Here is a 22,741-nt window from a genome sequence, read left to right as displayed (position 1 = left end):
CTTTGGCTTGAAGATGACACACACACATATGCTTAGTTCAGTTCAGCTCCTGTGGGACAAAAAATTAGCAACTTGTAGTGACAAGCATGCTAGAAATTTCTTTAAATACCCAGAATTGTGGCAGTTAAAAACTCTTTAGACTCTGGTGTCTATGAACCAACAGATCTTTCTTTTAAATTTAGAATCAGCTTCATTCTTTTGCATTGACTATATTACTTACACATTAACTTTCTGAGCCAAGTAGCTCATTTGTGTTCTGTTTGGACAGAGCACAGGTAAGCAATCCTGGTCTATCCAGGGATTTGATTTAGCATGTCTTCAATGAAGAGGAAAGATTTTCATTTTAATATCAAAGATCACCTAATGGAAACTTTCAAATATGTGTAAGAAATTGGTAATATGGCAAGCCTATGTGAAAAGTACCTGGAATATGGAAAGCAGCCAGTGATAAAAAATAAAATGCTGCATGTAGTTCTTCAGTTGATAAAAGGAGGAAAACCAGGGAGTTGGTCTAGGAACCGAAGTTGTTAATGGGTTAAAAACCAGTCAACAATTTGAAAAAACAGTGGCATGTTATCAACAAGCAATATTTGTGGCATCAGAGAATAGTCCCAACTTCTAAACTTTGCTTAAAGCTGTGTTGTAATGCTGTATTTCTTATTTGTCATATACTTGACTTGTTTTTGTTTAAACCTAGCTGTTTCATCGAAAAGTTCTGTTGTGTCAATGAAAGATTATTCATTGAATTAATTTATGTAATGATTTGCTACAAAGATCATCATTAAATTTGTAGGATAGTGGTAATTTGGGTACACAAATAAACTGTAAATCAAGATGGTTTCATTTTTAATGTCTGGAATTGTCACTGTAATTATAGCATTGCCAATATTTGCTCATTTTATTGGAAAATATTTTTACATGGTTCTGGATAAATACCCTTAAGGCTTTCAACAACAATACTATGATGATATCTATTATATTACATTGTATGTACATCATTACTATGTATGATAATATTAAAATTACTGTAACTATTATGTTAAGCAGCTAGAAATAAAAATAATTAAGATTATTTGTTAAAAAGAATAATTGGTTCTGGAACACTTTAGTTCTAACAGTTTTGCATATTAACAGAAACCCACTTACAGAAAGATATTCTGGCCAAGTAATGTGAAATCATAACCTCTGATAGCTAAGACAAAATGCAAACTCTATTATCTCCATCAGATTGTGCTTTATTTTAGTTCTTTATTTCCCTGAGGAATAACCAGTTCTCTACATATTTTAAGTACTGTATCTTGGTGTATCAGGATTCCTGGTGGAATGGATGTTGCATAGTGAAAAAAAAGTAAGGAATTTTAAAGTTACAAGTGAAAGAATAGTTGTGTCTGTTGTTTCTGGTTGTAAGCAGTTTGGCATACGATCATTATTGTATGTTCTTTAGTTAGTTTGGGGGATTTTCCTGGGGAGTAGGAATAAGGAGATGCTTTCTGCTTGAGCAACAGTAATCAGTTGAGTGTCTTTGTCAGCAGTGCTGTAGTGAAGGAGCAGCTGCTGCGTTCTGAATGTGTTGCAGGGGAAATTGTGGCTGTCAGCAGGACTTGGGCTGTAGCAGCCTCTTATGCTTTCGTTATACATGTTGAGCCTGTTTAAAGATGTTTAAATCCTGCTACACGTCAGCATTTCCTTTCCATCAAGAATTTCCTGCTTACACATCTTCAGCAGGTTCCATTGTGTGACAAAACGGATCGTTTGTCCCACCTCCCTGCTCAAGGAGGGTCATCCCAGAGCACATGGCAGAGGGTTAGCTTCTGAATGTTCTGGAATATCTCCTCTGAAGGAGACTCTGCACCCTCTCTGGGCAATCTGTGGCAGCAAAGAATCCAGTGAGAGCATTTCAGAATTTTTTTCCAGAGTGAGGCTCTAGATTGTTTTGTTCCTTCCAAGTAAGGTTTTCCCCTGCATTAGTCCTGTGAGAAGCTTGCTGTTCAGTTTGAGTTCGTGGGCATAGGTGAGGGCAGAGGAGTAGGAGGTAAGTTGGGAGTAGGGACAGAAGCTGTAGTTTGGGCAGAGATTTTTTCTCTCTGTGGGTGGGTTTGTCCAGTTGGCTGGAGCAGTTTTTCCCCAGTCTATTCCCAGTTTAGTGACTGAGGGTACTGTCAAGATCTGAACGGAAACACTGCACAAAAAGTGGAAAGTGTGATGGCCCTTGGGAAGTGCTGCTCCTTTGGAAAGGTTGTAGTGCAGGGTCTGGATGATATTCTAAAAGCTGGGATTAGATGGTGAAGAGAGAAGAGCAAAAGTGAATCTGCGTGGGATCAGGTCCATATTCACTGAGTTTAGACTGCAAGGAAATACTTTGGGAAGAATAAATGCCGTAATTTATTACAGCTAACTGTGACATGATAATGATTAGGCAGTATGCATGCTCTTGAGAAGATTATTTCGTTGTGGGGGAAAGAAAGGTAGTATCCTTAAGACATTTTAAATGTAGGAATTTTGACTTAGACCAGGTAAGCAGGGCCTTAGTTTGGGACTGTAGATAACTGTATACCTTCCTGTCCTTGTCTTTATAGTGGATGTTTGTAGCTTCACATTTGGTAGAGTATTGCAAAGTCAACATCCTACATATTTTACTGGTTTAGGACATCTATATGCAAAGGGTCTGGTAAATATTGAAAAAATAAATGAAGGAATGCTTAGGATCAAACAGCTGTTTGAGATACCAACTTGAAAACAAAAGTTGCTATTCTCAGAAAACATAGTAATGAGAATTTGACCTTTTGCCTGATATGGGTTTCTTTCCACCTGTGAGAGAAAGGTCTCTGAGACCTCTTCTATGTAGAAGGTAGAGTTTTTTTGTTGAATTTCTTCAACAATACTTCATGTTCAAACCAAAAGATAATCAACTTTCAGTGCAGCTGAGTCCTCATTTATTTTGTCAGTTAATTTGTACTGAGTTTGAAGAAGGCAAAGAATAATGTGAGAAGGATTTAGGTTTCAGTTTATGTAGTTCATTAAGCCTCCTTACAACTAGGAAAATCTGGCTCAGAGTTTGTTCTGGCTGTGGATAGATGTCAGCCATTCCAGAGGCCTTTGTAATGTAGGTGTCAAAGATGAGTCAGGCTCCTAACTCAGGTGATTCAGCAAAATCTCTCCTCTAGAGTTTGAGCTGTCAATTCCCTAGCTCTAAACCTTATGGCATGTGTGCCAAAGATGTTGCCTGTAGGAAGTATCGCAATTGATTACTGAGTTGTAGAAATGTTGGGGTGAGGGGCAGAGGACAGATCTGCAGAGAGTATAGTGAGCAATTCTTCCTTAATTTTTAGGGTTTTTTCCACTCCATACTCCCCCCCCCCCCCCCCCCCATATTACCTTTTCTTGATCTCCCCCCCCCACCAAATGAGTTTCTTCAGATTATCTTATTCTTCAAGAATCAGATTTCATTGTATGGAACAGAACTGTCTCTTAACTGGCATCTAACAATGATGCCTAGACCTTTAAAATCCTTTTTTACAAGCCTCCATCACATAAATAACTCCAATAACCTGTAGTGCTTTTAAGCTTTTATCCTCTATGTGGTTGAAGAGCAAAAGGGACTCTGAGACTTTGGATTCTGTGTCAGTTTGAAGGGAAAACTACTGATAGAAGGTACTGGTTATCTAGGAAGAGACTTCAGAGCATGTACCTGTAACATTTAAGCATGTTTAAAAAGAAATCTGCTAGTTTCAGGCAAGTAGAAGAAAAATTGATTAAAATCTGTGGTGTCTGTTCCTAGCAGCAGAGCAACCTGACTTCCAGATTTCTTAGCCAGACCTCAAACAAAATGGTAGAGTTAACTTTCTTTTGTTTCTTTTCATTTGTCATAAAAGTAATTTTCCTGGCTCCAGCTCCCTGCCCTTGAGGAAGTGAAATAAAACTGCCGAAGGAAGTAGGGCACTGAAGATTTCTAGCCAAATAGTTGATTTTAATGCTTTTCTTTTAATGTCTTAAAACTTATATTGGAATGTGTTAGGTAATGTTAGTTCCAGATAATAATAAAGTGTCAAGAGTATTTTTTTGGAATTAAGTTTTTCTAGAGAGGTGTCTTTTGTGAGCAGTGTTTACTTTGTAAAATGCAGCTATGAAGCAGACCTTTTGTTTAGTTGAAATACTTTGCACTCCTTGCAATTGTCAGCTGATATATATTCAGCAGCTTCCTAATAAACAAGTTTTGCTGCTAAGAATTAATTTTCTCCCATCTCTGAAGCTCCTGGTTCTCTTAGCAAAGCAGTATTTCAAATGGTGAAGTCAGTAACATATTTTGTGTCTTAAAGGAAACTAGATATTTTGAAGAGAAAGGGGAGTTTCAGTTTGTGTTGAACAACTTGAAAGTTATCCTCTCAAAAAGAAACTGACAGCTAATTTTCTGCAAGGGCAAAATGGTGCTCTTTAAAAGATAGTTAGGAGTGTTTCCAACACCATTTTAAAGCTGAAAACTGTTTTCTGATTTGTCACTTTTAATGGTTATGGATGACATTTGTACTTCCTAAATGTACTGTGCTACCACTATTACTGGAACTTAACTGAGCAACTGAAGACTTGGATCTGGTTAAATATTTAACTCATTATGTCAAAAGCCCTCACAGTGATAGGAAAAATAATTTTTTGTACTTATGAAGACTTCATCTCTTTGAATATATATCATGCTGCTGTATCACTTCATAATAAAAAATAACCTTTGCATCAGTATTCTAGCATATGTGTATCCTAACAGAGGTAGTAAATGGCATTAAAACCTAAAATATATGAAATCACAATTTATATGTGATGTGTCTCTGAGTAGATGTTCAGACAATTTTAGAAAACTATAGCAAGATCAGAATTTTATTCAATTCTGGAAGTTTGAGAGATTTTGAAGGTTAAACTTTGACAGTGTATGTCAGTATATTGTGTTCTTTAACATAAATACTTTCAATTAGTATTAAAAATGGATCTCTGAAGCATTAACAGTTCTTTGTAAGATGATGATGAATTCTTAAATTAAGTTGTTTACAAAATGTCTTTTGTACAGTTTACAACATGTTTTATCTAATTTGCTCTTCTGCTTAGGTATTCCAACTTGATCTTGAATTTATTTTCCCTCATGGTGGATGCCAACATTCCAGATATTGCTCTTGAACCTGACAAGACTGTAAAAAAGGTAATTGTACAGTTTTCATTGTCTTTCAGTGATCCAGGGCATCTCATTACAAAAATTTCAGTCACTTGTGATGATGACATATTTGTCTCTCACCTGAAAATACTTGCTCTGGTTTTATAAGCTTTGAGCAATTTATTTCTTCATTGAAGTTAAAGATAGGAGAATGTACTTGGAGAACACTAAGCACATGTGCCTATGAATACAGAATGGGCTTTTCATCATCCATGTAATGCTGCGCACTCTGCTCTAGCACTCTTTTCCAACAGGTACTTTAGCTAAAAATAGTGTTTTCACCTTATCAAACTTAGAAGTGAAGCAGTCAGTACTGACTGTATCACGAAACATGTGTCTCATCTAGTCTAGAACCCTTTGAGACATGGATGGTTTTATAAAACCAGTCTTCTTCTAGTTATAAAACCAGTCTACTGAAGATTTAAAACCAGTAGGCTGGTATTATCTTCATCAACAATAAATTTTTGGTTATTGGGAAGGCAGACTTGTGTCCCATGATTCTAACTTTGTCCTTTATACCAGCCTATGTCATTCTTCTCCATTTGGTGTTTGAGCAATAGTTGACATGAAAAATACTGGATACATCTCCATCTAGATTTCATTACACTTACATTTTAGACAAATGTTGAGGGTTTTTATAACCTGATTAATAGTGAAGGGCTATCTGTTTTAATTCTCCAAAAGACTTTGTGGAGCCTGTGTATCCAATGGAAATTAGTTCACTGTAAATTTTATTCAAGGTGGATTGTCTTTCAGATAGGCTGTTCTTCACTGTTTTCAATAAGCTATGATAGCAGTGATTTGTAATCTTCAAATAAATATTTCATGTTTTAATACAATTTCCTTGAAGAAAACTAAATTGTGACTTGCACAGATTTTTCCTTTTCTCTTCAAGGATCCAGGCATTTCTATTTAGAGTTTCTTGGTTTCAAATCAATACAAAGAGTTCTTGCAGCTGTTCAGTTTCATATCCAGGAAACTAAGCTAGTCACAAGTGCTGTGTTTTGTGGTAAAGATGACAATCTTCCCTCCATTCAGCTGTTTTCCTGAGAAAATGACAGCAAATTATTTCTTCTTATCAATACTTGAACCTCACCTCTGTACCTAAATGCCCTACAGATTGAGTAGATTATTTACATAGAACATGGGAGATAAAAGCCTAAAGTAGGCAACTGAAATGGTTCAATACTTGCCAAGTTCTGGAAATAACTATACTTTTGTAGAGATATCTTCTTTTCGAGGAAGAGACCTTCCCAACAGTATGCAAGTCCTGTCTTAAGAATTTCATCTTTATAAAGAAGACGCATTTGGCTCTGCCTACCCATTGGAAACATGAGTGAATACAGTAAGGAGGGGGAAGATCTTTTGTATTGCAAAGTCTACTAATAAATTCCCCATAAATCCTAGTAAAATTTGAAGTATGCATCAAAAGGTAGAGTGGGGCTAATTTGGGATAAGTTTGTGCTTGACTGAAAGAGTCATCAGGGGCTCCAACCAGTGGTTTAATTGAACTTCAGAAGTGCTGGTTCTTTAATGTTTGCACCAATAAGTTTGAGACTTATGGTGCATTTTAATCTTACTCATTACTGGTCCAGGGTTTCTGTCATTTAATCACAGAATCCCAGAATGGCTTGGGCTGGAAGGGATTTTAAAGATTATCTCATTCCATCCCCCTGCCATGGGCCACTTCCACTAGGACAGGTTGCTCGTGTGACAGTGTTGTTCATCCTTGCCTTGAATGTGTTCTTGTGAGTTGTGATATTTTTTAGCAAGAGTCTTGTGATACTTGCTGCTAATCAACATGCAATACCCGTATTTCTTATTAATATATTGGCATTCATTTTATGGTGGAAAACTCTCTAGAAATGCTGACCAAGGGTATATGCTTACAGTAATTTATGATAATAGGATGTTGGGCTCTGTAAAATACTTGTAAAGGAGGGTTTTAATATAACAATAGTTGAGTATTTTAGACTCTTCTAAAACTATTTTATTCTCTGTGAATTTCCAATGTAATTTTATTGACTTAACAAATCAAGGTACAGAATTGAAAGCCAGAAAGTCTTTTCTACAGCTGAGAAGTATGTTACAGTTCACTTTTGTACAATAATTAAAAATCAAGATTATGTAAAGCATAACAGTATTGCATACATTTGAAGATCACCAAAGGCAGCAGAATCTAAAAGGAAATTCAGAATCACAGAGTATTGTGAGTTGGAAAGGAGCCACAAATATCATCAAGTCCAGCTCTCAAATGAGTGGTCCATGTGGGATCAAACCCATGGCTGTGGCATTACCAGCACACACTCTGACCACCTGAACTCTGAATTAGATCCATGTGGTTACTCTAAATTCCATTACAAAGTAGAAATAACAGTGTTTTCGTTGCATGAAAAGAACACAACGACCTTAGTTGTTACATGACTGATCACTATTGGATCAAATGCAGCAATTAGTTATTAGGATCCTGTGCTCTGACAGTGTTGCAGCTTGGTGAACTGTGTCTTTTATCCTCATGGGAGATTCAAGGCTGTCCATTCACAGAGGCTTTAACATATGAAAGCAGATAGAACTGAAGCAGTAAGGAAAGTGGTTCTGATAAGGAATGCAAATCACTTTGAGAGGGAAAGATCCTACTTTCCCAGGTTCTTTTAAGTTAAGGTAGAGTGTGCTTGTTCCTTTAAAAAAACCCCAAAAAAGCACAGTAAGGTATTTGTCAGGATGATAGCCAAATTTTTCAGCTCTCTCAAGTTTTGTTATCTGATATAAACTTTTTTTTTTTTTCTGACAGCTCAGCTGTCTCTGAACACTGTTGACAGTTTGGTCTTTTTGTTTCAAAGTTGTCCTTTAAATATACTGCTTAGATTTGTACAAAAATAATACATCATCCCAGGATCCCTAAAGAGTGGGTAAGCAGAGGAGCCTTCCATTAAGCAGGTGTTGATAGTACAATCTGCTGGATGCTAACAATGTTCAAAGCTCCTGTGAAAGTAATTGTCTTCTTTAGTTCTCAATTTTTCATTTTACTATTTTACTTTAAAAACATAAACCAAAAAATAGCTTTAAATGGGCTAGGATCAGAATCATCTTAACATTTTGTATGACACTGAATAGTCATTGTTGTTTGGAGTTTTTTTAAAATAATGTGCTAGAAAACTTGTTTGGGGTATTAAATACCCATTAGCCCATCTGAAATCAGTTATAAGCTTTGTTAAAATTAATAAAAAAAGGAACAAGGTGCCTTGCCTCTCTTGGGGTGAGTGGCAAGTTGATTCAGTCATTTAACAAGGTAATACTGTACCTTGTTGTAGAAAAATTGAATAAATGCTTTCAGCATCTCAATTGATTTTTATTTTTTTCCTTAAAGCTTTAACAAAAAATCTATATATATTTCAACAGACTCAAATTAGGTAAAGATCCATTTTGGACTGACCTGCAAAATTGAATTACCTTTGATGTGTGAGACAAGTCAATAGCCATTTCAACCAGGGTATCACTTTCACAGAAGACAAAGGTGGAGATTTACCAATGTTTTTGTATTTAAGAAGGTGTCCTGGTGAAGAGTAGAGGTGAAGTTCACAGCCAGTTTCCTCATTGGTGCTGTAGTGGCAGCACTCATGCTCACTTTTCTGTAGAGCCCTTCTTTTGATTTAGGGGCCTGGAGCTATTCAGGCTCTGGGCTTACAGGCAACAAGATACATTACCTGTATTTCAGTTTGGATTAATCAGAATACCTGTTTGATGATTAAACTGCAAGCAGAGTAATTTCCTTTTTTGTAAAACAAAGTAATGCTTACTGAAGTAGTATATATATATATATTATGTATCTTATAATGCTTATTGAAATATTACACTGCAGTTATTTTGTCAAACAATTTGTTTGGCATAAGGAACTTTGATACTCAGTGTTTTCAGTAGGTGTAGCTGAACTGCTGTTATGAAGTAGGCATGAATCATTCTAAAGGTTATTGCTAAAGAAAGACTTTTCTTTAATGGCCACAATTTTGCTTCCTCAAAGTGAAAGCATTGCAATGTTAGATGTTAGCTGAACTCCAAATCTAATCTTTGTCTTCACAAAGGGACATCCTGTCCCACCAGTGGGTAAGAAGGTGCTTTGCAGGAAGTGTCTGCCTGCTGGTTTACAGAAAGGTGTAAAAACTGCATTCAGAAATAAATTTTGTGTTCCCCTTTTCTAAACTTTGAGCAGATAATCTATGTGGTCTTAGAGCCAGAATGAAGGTTTGATTTTAGTAATCATACACATATTCTAAATAAAAATAGAATGTGCACCTACCATATGGTAGTGATGGCTAGAATAAAATAAAGAACACTACTTTGATATTCCATGTCTTGATATTGTCTCTTGTCATTTCCTGCAGTGTATAGGTGTTTAATAATGGGATGCTCATTAGTGAGAGTAGCTAAGAGGAGATGTTGCAAGGACTTTCTTACTTTTAGTCACAGAAGGAAACATGTCCTTCTCTGTGAGGCCTTGGATGATTTGGGTTGTGATTACTTTTTTTTTAAGAATTTCATACTGATATGTTGAATGAGAACTTCTAGAAAAATCTGAGTGCAGAAAATATTCTTAAAGACTATAACTACTAATCTGAGGAACAAAGACAGGGATTTTGGGCTTTTTTTTCCAAATTATCCTCTACCATCTAATAACAGTGGGACATTGGAGGCAGCTCACGGACAGAATGAAATTTTATAATCAAGCTTAAAGTCTAACAGTAGGCATATTGTCCAAGTGTTGTTTCTGTCCAAAAGCTACAAAATATCTTGGGAGAAACTCAGATTGAGTGAAGGCAAAATTGGAACAGTAGCTTATGTCATATACAACATTCTGTAAAGTAAGTATAGACTGCACCTATAAACCTTTTATATGGTTTATTGGCACAGGATGGTCTAAGCACATCTGGGTGCTCTGTTCCTGTCCTCCCTGAAGGAACTTCAACAATCTTCTTGTACGAAAGAGAGCAGACTACACAAACTGATTTACTTACCAGAAAAAGATGGCAATAGTGATACTTTTTTCCTGTTAGCATGAAAAGAAACTGAAACTCCCTATGGCTTCACCTGAAGATACAGATTTAGAGCACATGAGAATTTGGCAGTACATTCTTACTTGCTTTGCATAGCATTTGTTTTCAGAAATTAAATCAGTGCTAACCTTAATTGTGCATTTTCACAGCTGAAATTGGACTGAAAATAAGTTAGTCAGCATTGACCTGAAAATAAACAAAGCTCTGTTTGAAGTTTCACAACTATTCTTGAAGAGCGTATGGAAAACTGGTTTATGAACCAGCTGTCTGCTTGCAGTGGGTATACACAGTATCACTCAGTAAGTTTACCCAGTATTTATAGAAAAATAGGCTAGGACTTCCCAGTTGGAAGAAAAGCTTGTTGTACTGACTCACTTTCCTCACTTAAGTTTTGATCACTAGTTTCCCCATAGGAAAATGTGGAAAACAGGGATTACCCACTACACAAAATTGTCTCTACCCTCAAACCTGGAGAAACGCTTTTCAGATTCTTGGTGTTTAGTTTCATAGTAAAAAGCTTGTCAGATTTTGACCAAGAAAAAGTAACTGCCAAGCCTAAAATTAGTTGTCTTTTTGATCCTTTCATCTCCTTTTGTCCTCTCCATATTATTTATAAGGAAAGCTGTCGGTGTAGTGTGCTTCATCTCATGGTTCATGGCACCGTCTCCCACTGCCACTCTGATTTAGGCTTTTCTGAAAACCTGGCTCAAAAATGTCACAAAATGGAATTAAATTGAAAAGTCACAGAGAATTCTCCTCAATTTGTGTCTCCTTTTCTTTGGCCTCTGAGATAATTGCCTTTAAATTTTCCACTCTTCACATATGCTTTTCCATTTCTCAGATTTCAGGAAAAAGACTGGGCTGAAATCATTATATTGACTTGTCAATGCATAACTAATAATACAATGAAGATATCTCTACACTCACTTTTTTTCCTGCCATTGCTCCGTGCTTTTCCATTTCTAGCACAGCTGCAGTGCTAATTGCTAATTGTTGGGCATTGTAAAATTAGTCAGTGCTATAAATTCTAAGTAGTAATGACTAAAATCTGGAGTCAATTATCTAGCCAGTTTTGCGTAAGGAAGAGGTGCACCATCACACTTCAGATGTAGCTAATGGATTCAGCATTGTCACCTCCTAACAAAAAAAGCTTTTTATTCTTCTACAGAAAAGCCAGATGGTTTCTATCTGTCCTTCATAGCAAATTTGACCTTTAAATGAGAAATCATCAGGGACCAATGATTCATTGTCAGACAAAGGATTCAGAGGTATTAAAGGAGAGGGTCCTAATTGACTAAGCTCTGTTTTAGATGTCCATTGATTAAAGAAGGTGCTGCAAAGATGCTGCATTATAGGCAAGGTTATTGTGAGCACAGAAAGCACAAATACCAGGCTCCCATAAGCAGGAGCTTAACTGCTGTTTGTGAAAGTAGCCCCATTCATTTTGGTGCCACCTTTGGATAGACACAAAAAAGGATAAGATCAAAAGAGAGGAAAGTTGTCTGTCTGTGGGCTGTAATACTGAGAGCACTCTCCATGTTTCCAAGGCTGTGTGAACACTGATGGGGGCTCACCCCCCTTGATAAGAAAGTGATCAGTCTGATTGTTTGGAAACTAGCAAAAAGAGAGAGCAGACTTGTTTTTTTCCTTTAACATTAAATATGTCTAAGTAAAATTATTTTTATTCTACAAGTATAAAAGCTGAAGCAGAGATGTGACTGGAGGTACAGAAAGCTTCTGAGCTACCTTGTTTCTAAACCTGAGCTAATTGTTCCAGTTTTTTTCACCTGGCTTGTGAAACTCACTGCTTTCCCCCTCCCCTGTGCTCCCCAATCAGCCAAAGGGTAGCTGAGAGTTGAGTTCTCAAGTTAGTGAAATGGAAAGCACTTTCTACGTTGGAGCTTGATAAGCCTTTTTAGGCAGTAGATATCTGTCCCTTTTAACGTGACCAAAAAGAGCAGTATTTTTTAAAAGGTGGTGCTAGGAAATCTTCCTGAGATTTATTAATGCCAGTAGGAAATTTACAGGAGAAGTAAAGTCACTTTTACTTGATTAGATTATGTTTGTTTCAGTAGTATTTTCTTGCTGCTCCATGAAGGTTTATGCTTTGTAAAAGTGTCACATTGCCACTGAGCTTATTTTGCTTAGGCAGACATTCGTCTCTCTGTCCATTTGGGTAATGATGCTGCAGCTGCACACCCAGCTTTTTTGTTTCTAGGCTGTTGATTTTTCATGCATATTAATTAATTTCAAAATATTGAAAAAAGACAGAAGTTGGCGTAAACACCAAAACATGAACCAAGTGTGAGAATACTCTTTTGCTCCTGTTGCTTTATATCAGCCTCTAGTTGATTATAAGTTTTTGGCCAGTACTGAGCAGATACAGTGTCATCTTTGAGTGCCGTAGTGGCTGAAACCCCAGTTCTCACAGAAGTTCAGTTTAGACATGTTCACTAACATCTTCGTTGTCTTCTATTAAAAAAAATAATAATAATTAGAGAAGCCTGCATGGGCTTGTTTACAAAGCACATTTTGTTCAAATTGAGCCCATGGAAACAAGGGCTGTTGTCAGAATAGTCTCTCAAATTCTCAAATGAAGTTCATGCAAATGAAGCATCTGAATAGTTTGTGGTGTGAGTTGTTTGACTGTAAGCAACAGGAATAGCAGAAAAGTATTTACTGAAAAAGATGAAATGTGATAACGATTAAGCCAAGCACTTAGTGCCAGTTTTTGCCACATGAATATTGTAGTATGGCAGAATACTGAATACTGATGCTGAATACTGTAATAAGACAAAACAGTAAAAATAATCACAATAAACCCTTTTTTTTCTTTTTTTTTTTTTTTTTGCTGTTAATTTATCTTTGTCTCATTTTATTAGTGCTTACAGCCAATGTATATTGTGGCCCACAAGGAAAGGACACTGAAGATTTTTTTTAAGGCAGCTGAAGTTGCAATGAGCAATCCCATACTAGTGCGATAAAATTGTATAAAACATAATCAGTGTTGCTTAATGTTGCAGGAACAATAAATACTAAAGCCCCCACCAGTCTTCAGAATGTCTGACTTGCAATTTGTCTGAAAGCTAGATAGGATTAACAAAGGGTTCTCATATGTACGTCTTATATGTCACCTTAAAATGCCATCAGTAATTCTGAAAAACATAGCTATGAATACCCATGAAATATGGATTTGGGGACTGCCCTAAAGATTATAAAAGTTTCCACAGAATTTCCAAAGTTTGTCTTAACCTTGAGCATTAAGTAACTAATCCATTTCGGGTAATGTTTTACGAGTAAGAAGATGCTTGCTAGTGAAAAATCCTGAGTTTAATATGGCAACTGTGGTCCGTATTGGACAGTAAGTCTGATGTGAGGACAAAAAAAGTCCATAGAAATCTGCTCTTTGGTGGAAGGGAGAGGTCAGTCTTGTGCTTCGAGAACAAAAGGCACAAGCGAAAGTCTTGGAACTCTGCAGGGAAGTGCACTTACCCACAGTAGTTGTACTCCCAACTGTGTTTTCATATGATTTCTCAGTCATAAGCCCATCACATTCCAAATGGCCAAAGAAAGAAGGTTGAACTTGGAGATTCATTCAACTGATTGAAGGCCCTGACCTACCCATTTTCTCAGATCTTTAACTACCATTCTTAATAAGATGATCAGTGTTTTCTTGAATATTTCTTCTCTTCCTTCTGTCATCCTTTTTTTCCTATTTTACACAGCTCTGTGGGGCTTACTGTGAGTTTTCTAAGTTTTCAGCTTCATAGGACATCTTTGATGCCATTTTCCAAACAATATGCATTTTAGTTTTCCTTGAAGACACTTCAAGGAAAAGAACGGAGTCTGAGTTTACAATCAGTTAACATTGCCTGTTATTCTGGTAGATGTGTTCTTCCCCTGTGAGTTAGATTTTTGGGATAATAGTGGTGTGAAGTAGTGTTTCTTTCTTTTTTATTACTGTAAAATATTTTTTCCCCTTCTTTGACTTGTTACTTTGCTAAGTTCCCATCTTCTGTTTGATTCTGCTGCAAGTGACGATCCTCTTCTTTCTTCATCATCAAAAATTAAGCCACAAGTAAATTACACTTAAATGCTTGTCCCCTCGCCCTCTCTCCCCCATATTTTCTTCTGAATTGTTCTTGATATTCTTTTCTCCTTTTAATTTTTGTCATTTGAAAAACAGAAGCAGTATTAGGGTAACTGACAGAATTTCCTTATAAACTGTTTCAAATTTAACTGAAGTCTAGCAAAATTTCTAGTCAAACAGTTTCTTACAACTCTTCAATCCTCTTGTTGTAGACTTTGATACTAAACTGCCCTCTTTTCAGGGGGATAGGAAGTGGACAACTTTAATTTAGTTTCAAGTTGAAAGTCACTGCCTTAATATAGACTATTCTTACTTATTCAGCCTATTCATCCTTGGAACATTCAAATTCTGCTGTTGAGATTTAATGTTTCAAAACAGTATTTATATATCAAATGGAGTTTAATGTTTCTTTTTCTGGAAACAAAGTGAAAGTTCAACTAGATTCATCAAGCTTATTTTTTTCTCTAATTTACAAATCCTGAACTATAACAACGCACTTGATTTAAGTATCAAAGTGGGAAGCTCTGAGTCTTCAGGTGGGATGTCTTTGATGCCTTTGTGGTGGTCATCATTCATAGATGTGTAGAATTGAGATAATTGTATATCTCATCAGTATTTCACCGCCCAAGTTTACCTGTATTTTTAACACCATGAAAAAAATCTCTTCCTGTTGACCTCATCTGTGAGAAACTGTCAGCTTTTAGATCTCATCCCACACTGAAACTTGAGAGATTTCAAATAAGGATTACTGTTGCTTTCGTACAGGAACTATAATTTAGTGCGTATTAATCTTGTTGCTGCTGTTGCAGCTCAAGAGGTTATTTGTAATTTTGTCTTGTTTCTTCTCATCTAGGTTTCAGCAATCAGTTTTGATGCAGGGCTGAAAAACTTTCAAGCAAAGATTCAGTACTGGGCATCATTTGAGCCTTCTGTTAATTGCAAACTGATTGTAAGATCTAACCATGGATTAATTTCTTTGCAGATATATCAGTGTGCCCAGTGTTTTTTGTGGGAAATGGGTTTAATTAGTCATTAAATGCATAGAATGAAGCTGCATCTTAATATAACTAACTGCAGAAATTCTGAGAAGGTCTTCTATGAACAAATTAGAAGATTGCCAAAATATTTGATTACTTAAGTTGTGTAAAAGAGTGTTACGGTGACTTTTTTCTATTTTTCTTGAAACTGGATTTAGTGATTTTGATGTTTTCTCATTAACATCATCTTTTCTGTGAGCACTAAACTAGATCTGAAAGAAATCTCTGCTGTAATTTGGGGATGTATTTAAGCTTTTGCATAATTGCAAGCATGTGAGTAGTCCATTAAATTCTGTTGGACTCTACTGTGTGCGTCATTTACTGTTGAAAACTTCTGATGTGAGAGTTAATAAACTTCCTTCTCCTCTTGTTTGTTATGAAGATGAAAGTTCTTCATAACAAGAACTTCTTGGAATAATCTGCTGAATCTCTCACTGGTAACATGCTTAATTAAAAGTTTGAACTTTTTTGGCTTAATCCATTCTTTCATATTGATCAAACGTCTTTTTGCGAGGAAGTTGAGGAAAAACTCACTTTATACTTATTTCACATCTATCAGCAACAGAGTTATAAAGGTTATTTTGAATGAGAAAACTTTTCCAAACTAAAGGATTCTGTAATCTTTCCATACTGTGCTGGCTAGCTTAGGCTTTTTATTACAGTGCTGAAGGGCACTATTTTGGAATATATTGCCTTTGAAAGGAACACAGAGTTATACTAAATCAGTTAACACTCAGCTGAAATCTTGGAGCATTTTTGCTCTCATAAAGAGAGTGGTTGAGTATGTGGTATCCTTGGTGCATAGAAAGCATAAAAATAGGACATGAAGGTAGTATCACCTCACAAATTCAGCCTTATTATGAAAATTGTTGAAATAACTTAGCTTACATTTTGTCAATGGCTAACAAACAGTGAATTCCTAGAAAATGTTCAGGCAAGACTTGATTCTGTCTTACAGTCACAGCCATGAGAAGGTTAAGAACCAATTTAAATAATTTGATATTTTCCTACATGAGAGATTCCTGATTGACAGCTCTTTAATATAAAAAGTTTTAATGAGCTCAGCTGTTTGAGATGGAAATTGGACAAATTCAGATAGCAAATAAGTCACAGTTGTTAAACAGGACAATTAATCATTGAAACAATTTACCTAGGATGTGAAACATTCTGACTTGGCATAAAGATAGGGTAAAAGAGATTGTTTGATACCATTTTACCTAGTTCATTATGCAGGAGGCTGAAATACTTCAATATGATCGTCTCCACAAGAGCTTGAATGGTTTGAGATTTATCTTTATGAGAATAAAGCATGTGACAACATGGCAACAATAAATCTTCTACAATGTGAATTTGCTGGACAATTTACATACTGTTACCAGCACTACTTTGCAAGGTAACTAGTACTTTAAATGATGGCCATAGTATTGCTTAGGCAGTGCTGGAATCTAGGTTAATCAGATGAGATTTCAAGGAGAAAGAGGGTAAAACCAGGCTCAGTGGAGTTAGGGCTGGGCTCCAGTATGTTAGGGAATTTTGGATCAGTTCTGAACTATTTTGTTGGAATTAGCTGGAAGTAACAGAAAGGCCTCTACTGCACCTTCACAGATGTTCTTGGCATTGCCAAGGTGGAAATTGGAAAATACAGGTATTGCTGTATTCTTAATTACTGTGCATTCAGCTTTTAACTCATGTACAAGTTGCAAGTACTAAGCAGAATGTGTTACTGGTGCAATGCTGCTGTCAAAAGAAAAAAACATGTAAGGGGTAGCAGTATCTCCAATGAACTGTTCATGGCCAGTGGATACAGTTAATGAAATTCACACTTACCATACAAAGGTCAGTTTTGACAGAGGTGATTTGCTCACACTTTCCTCTCATTCTGTATTCTTTACTTAACTGCCCTACAGTTTCTGAAAGTTTCTGAAAGTAGGTTTAGAGTAACAAAGTGTTGCATCCTATCTAAAATTAATAGGATCATCCAGACTCTTGCAAATTCATATTTAATATGTGAAGTTCTCTGGTTTTTTCAATTCTCTAGTGAAATGTTGAATGTTACCTCTTTTTCTCATAGTATTTCAGTCCCACTTAAACTTGTATTTCCAAGTGCTTCTCTTGACTTTTTGACCTTGAGCTTTGAAATTACTAGTTTGAATTAGGGGATTGTTTCTAGCTTATTTTAACACTATTTTTTTATTAAAGGATTTTAAATAGGTGTTTTAAATACCATTGTACATTTCCAACAGTCTGCTGTAGCTTAGAAGTAAGAGAGAGATCCTCCACTAAACAGCCAAAATCATCGTGTCTTCTTCTGTATACATTGACAGGATAAAGCATGTGTTTAACCATTGAACTAATTTTAGCCATTTCTACTCCCATTCCAGGTGCAGGACAAGTTTCGTTTGGACCTGTCTGATGAAGAAGCTGTCCATTATATGCAGAGTCTAATTGATGAGAGTGTCCATGCACTCTTCGCAGCTGTCGTGGAGCAGATACACAAGTTTGCACAGGTGAGGTATTCTTCTCAGCTGCTGGTCTCTGTGGTAGCTGAGTAAGGTGAGAGGTTGCGAGTGATAAGTTTTAGTTCATTTTACTACAAGATGAAACTGTTTTGAGTTATAAGGACTGGAGAACAAGGTTGTAGAGGTCTTAGGACTGGAGAGCAAGCTTGTAGAGATCCTATAAAATTTTTTTAAGCATGTTAGCAATCATGCAAGGCCTGACATCTGGGACAAGGCAACTTCTGATGCCCATCCAGGCTGGGGAGTGAACAGACCCAGAGCAGCCAGAGCAGCCCTGCCCAGAAGGGCTTGGGAGTGCTTTGGATGAGAGGCTGCACATGCCCTGGCCATGGCACTCACAGCCCAGAGAGCCAAATGTGTCCTGGCTGCATCCAGAGCCCCGTGGGCAGCAGGGCAGGGAGGGGATTCTGCCCTTCTGCTCTGCTCTGCTCTGACCCACCTGGAGCACTGCATTCAGCTCTGGGCTCCCAGCACAGGAGGGACAGGGACCTGGAGAAGGTCCAGAGGGCTTCAAACATTATCACAGGGCTGGAGCACCTCTGCTAGGGAGACAGTCTGAGAGAGCTGGGATTTTTCAGACTGGAGAAGAGAAGGCTCTAGGAGGACCTTACAGCAGTCTTTTTGCTGATGATCTGGGTTGACAATAGATTTTTACCTCTGTTACTTTTGTTATTGCAATATACCCTGTATGAAGAATGAAGTGTTTAACCCAACATCTTATACTCTGTGCTGTATTACTACAATATACACTAAAGACAATAAAATACTTGATTCCCATGTTAAATAAAACTGTGTTTACAAAAGCATTTCTGCTTTGAATTTCCAATTCTTTTTTTTCCTTAAAACCATCTGACATTTAGTTTGTGTTTATAGGGGATTTAAGATATTACACTGTTTGCCTTAAGTATTAGACCATGACAAGAAATGAATGAAGGAGGAAAATTAAACTGCTCTGAAAAGCCAGTCATTATCCTGGTTTTTAATTGATTCTTTCTTCAAAAGGCTAGTCAAATTCTGATATGAACTGAGGAGAACTATTGTTATGGCTATCCATTTTACTAAAAAGCATATCTTCTTTTCTTCAAACTTAGTTTTTATTTTGAAGAATTGCACTGTAGTGCAGGATGAGAAGAAATAATGTCATTTCCATCTACGTATATATTTAATAAAGGTGATGTTTTATGAGATTTGAAAAAAGGAAGTGTAATTATATGGAAATTATTTGGATATGACAAAATTTGTTGTCATTCATTATGGATTACTTTGAACTTTGGATGTAGGATGGTAATTCCATAAGACAAAGTGAAAAATGCCTGGCATCAGCCTTAGGGTTCAAATTAAAAAAAAAAAGTATTAGAAATATTCAAGATTGAAGTTTTAAGTTTGTCCAATATGTGTGTAGGCCTTTCTTTTCATTACATACTGACAGTCACTGTTTTTTTTTTTAAGACATGTCTTTTTACTTCATTGGCCTTAGGTGACTGCCACACTCTCCCAGATAATTGTTACTGCATTTGTGAAAGTGTATTACAGGTTTGATTCAGGTGACCTTTTCTTTTTCCATTCAGGCTTGTTTTCGCTTGATCTTTCTTCAGTTCTTAACTCTGCTTTTAAAATTACAGGACAGATTTGTTCAGAATATTTAAAAGTACCCAAGAATGTTATTCCAGGTTTCTGTGGGATGGGGTTTCTGAGCAACCTGGTTTAGTGGAGGGTGTCCCTGCCTATGGCAGAGGGGCTGGGATTAACTGATCTTAAGGTCCCTTCCAACCAAACCATTCTGTGATTCTGGCTTCCAGGAATGGTGTTCTAAGCAAAAACCTGATACATATTCCAGCAGGCACTGATTGCATCTTCCATTCATATTTTTGGGAGTTAATATGCAAGCCCACTGGTGTATTACACTTCGGATACCAAATAAGCAGATTTGACAGCCACTAATGTAGGCCTAATACAGTTATCTTACTTTGTCGTTTTTACCTCTCTAGCTGGCCTGTGCCGAATTTCATCACAGAGATATTTTCCTGAGGCTCTGTGCAATCTTTGTGCACTGTTGCAGAGTGTGCAACCTAGGTGCTTTTAGCTTTCCTTTCTGCTTTGGGCATCTGGTGCCTAGAATGAAAAACAAGTGTCTCAATTTGTAAGTGCTAAAGGCATCTCATGACTCCATGTGATGCTAGTTTTGGAGTTCCAGTTACTGCCTTTATTCATACTCTAAAAAATTTAGGCTTGCAGGCTTTTTCCTGCAAAGATACTGGATTGCAGGTGTGAGGAGGATGCAAAAAGAATAGACAAAGATTAATCAGCAGCTGACAAGTCTTAAGAATCTGTGCTTTATTAATGTATTTTTTTAAAAAATACTTCCAAAAAAACCAATGAAAAGTAAGTGTAATTAATGACTATTCTCTATATTATGGGTGAAATGGGATGCTTCTTAGCGATATTTATTACTTCATCAGTCAAAATCATTATCTTTCCTTTTTGTCTAAGACAGTCTTAAGAATTTGCTGCTGTAGTCTTTGTGGAGTCTGCAAATCGTTAAACAAATGAACAATTAATGGGTCATGAATTTGCTGTGAAGGGGTCATCTTACTCAATGGCCAATTGAAGCTTTCAGTTTGTTCATCTGTAATTCTGCATTGAATTGCCAATAGCCTTGCTCATCATAGTATTATAAGTTGTCTGGAAAAATCCCCAATGCTACACAGGTGTTATGACACAAGTGTAAACAGCAGATTTGGCCTAATGCCACACAATATTTCATTTCAAATGAAATACATTCATTCACATTCATTCAACACATTTTTTGTTTATCAGTAGATATTTATTCTTTTAATGCCTTCAAAATAGGCCTGTGAGGAATTTGTGCAGTCTACTGCAGCATTTAAGAGCTTTTTAACAAGGCTGGTTATTACAGTAACCATGGTGTTTCAGTGTTGTATGTGTCACCCTGCATTAAGTAAAACTCTTGGATAAAGTACTCTGGATGTTTTGGAATCAGCTCAGTATTGTTCTTGTATAACAATATTCTAAATTGTGTTCCATTTACAGCTGTGTTATGAAACCATTAGTTTAATTTCTAATGTGTCTCTAATCTGTTATTTTATCAGATATTTTACAGACCTTTTCATGCACTGCCTGTCTCCTTAATGGTTATAAAAAAAAAGTTGTCTTAAAAGTAAATAAATTCAGCATTTTGAATAGGCTAATGGTGTTGTACAATAGTTCTCAAGAGGAGGAAAAGGTGCTTACTAATTTTAGTTGATAGTAATGAAGACTGGATAGCCATTTCTCCCGGGAGAGTCACTTCATTTTAGCAGCATTATTTATTTCTGCAGAGGAAGGAAACAATCTACAGTTGAAGTGTCTAGTTTCACATTTTATTTCCCTTCTAAATTTACAAATCAAGTCAGTTGTATTCAGGGCTGACATAGTAAGCAGTAATTAGAAAAGTTAAAGCTTGTGAGATACAGGGTGTCTCACCTAAACTGTAACTGAAGTTTTGGGGGTTTATTAATGGTTGGCTGATACCTGTTAAGGAGCAAACTCAGTTTCAGCTGTAGAAGTTGCATGGATTTAGAATATCTCCAGGCTGTAATCCCAGTGCTTCTGCATCAGGGAATGCAGGCACCTCAGCACAGGGCTTCTGTTTTTCTTCCTACTGGATGTCAAAATAAGATAGGGAATGTCTACCAGCAGGACTGTGTATGTTGGATAAAATAATTGGTCAAGGGGCATATAGAGTTGGCTTCTGCTTTTTCCCTTAAAAGGTTGTGAAAATTATCTACCCTTACACATTTCACCATGTTTTTCAACACAGAGTTCAATATGTGCATAGCAGGTGTTCTTTGAGAGTAAAGCAGATTGAGTAATCTCTGTGCTGTTGTGTTTTTTCCTTTTCTTTCAGTATTGGAGAAAATAAGCTTTTTGCCTGCTCTTAGTGGAAACAAGCAAATGCTCAAAACAGAGACCTTCTCAAGCCCTTGTAGACTTCACCAAACAGTTTTGGAAGGCAAAAGCTGCAGATTTAATAGGGTGAAGAACCAAGAACTCAGAACGTAGAGAAGCTTTTTTAATCTCTGTTCATTAAAGGTTTAAAACGAACAATTTTTAAAGGAAGATTATTCTTTTACCATCCTTGGGAGCCTCAAAGGTTGAAGTAAGCAACTTCCTCTCAAGCCAAAGATAACTGGAAGAGGTTGGATTTAATGGTGAATTCTTGTACGTGTTAATATATTTTCTTATTTTAAAATAGAAGTAGATAGAAAGCTAAAGCAGGTAGACTGTAGTTTCTCAGTGTAGAAAAACCCCTCACAAAACTATGGTAATTCCCTCTCACCCCCTCTCATCCCTCCCCACCCACTTTGTACTTTGAATAAATTTTTAAGGTAATTCACATGATCCCTTATTTCCTGCCTTAGGCAATGGTGTTGTTTAGAATGGACAATCATTTCTTGCCTGCTTACAAAGTGTTTTTAAGTGCTGATAAGTTATCCCAGCTGTAGGCAGTAAATTAAATGATCACTAACAGGCTCAGCAACGAGAATGCACAGTGAACAGTTCAGTATTTCACACTTTAAATGTTTTCTGTACAGTGATTATATATTCTTCACTCTAATAAAAACCTTTGTTGATGCAGTCTTGAGGTGTTCTGTTTTGTCTTTTTAATCTTATCTGCTGAGACATGGCACACTAGAGGATTATGTTTGTAACTACTGTCTTTTTGCAAGGATTTTCACTTCTCAATTTACTTGATGCTGGAATAAGCCACTCGTGAAATGACTTTTGTGCCACATGTTGAGTTCATAATGAATCTAGTTTGTATGATCAATAATGTAATTAGCTCTTCATAA

The 22,741-nt window shown here is 36.5% G+C and overlaps 1 protein-coding gene across 3 annotated transcripts in view; it reads left to right on the top strand.

The window, feature by feature from the left end:
- PIK3C3 (phosphatidylinositol 3-kinase catalytic subunit type 3) overlaps positions 1–22,526 on the top strand; it is a 67,413-nt gene extending 44,887 nt beyond the window's left edge. For all 3 annotated transcript variants that reach the window (XM_068176515.1, XM_068176516.1, XM_068176514.1), the window contains 3 exons: positions 5,092–5,182; positions 17,751–17,876; positions 21,796–22,526. In XM_068176515.1, the coding sequence (XP_068032616.1) occupies positions 5,092–5,182; positions 17,751–17,876; positions 21,796–21,810 (232 nt within the window). In that variant the 3' untranslated portion in view covers positions 21,811–22,526. The remainder of the gene's footprint in view (positions 1–5,091; positions 5,183–17,750; positions 17,877–21,795) is intronic.
- Positions 22,527–22,741: the final 215 nt, after the last annotated feature.

Source organism: Anomalospiza imberbis, chromosome Z, assembly GCF_031753505.1.
Source record: "Anomalospiza imberbis isolate Cuckoo-Finch-1a 21T00152 chromosome Z, ASM3175350v1, whole genome shotgun sequence".
NCBI lineage: Eukaryota > Metazoa > Chordata > Aves > Passeriformes > Viduidae > Anomalospiza > Anomalospiza imberbis.
The sequence above is the reverse complement of the archived record's forward strand: the minus strand, read 5'-3'. Positions and strand labels throughout refer to the sequence as shown.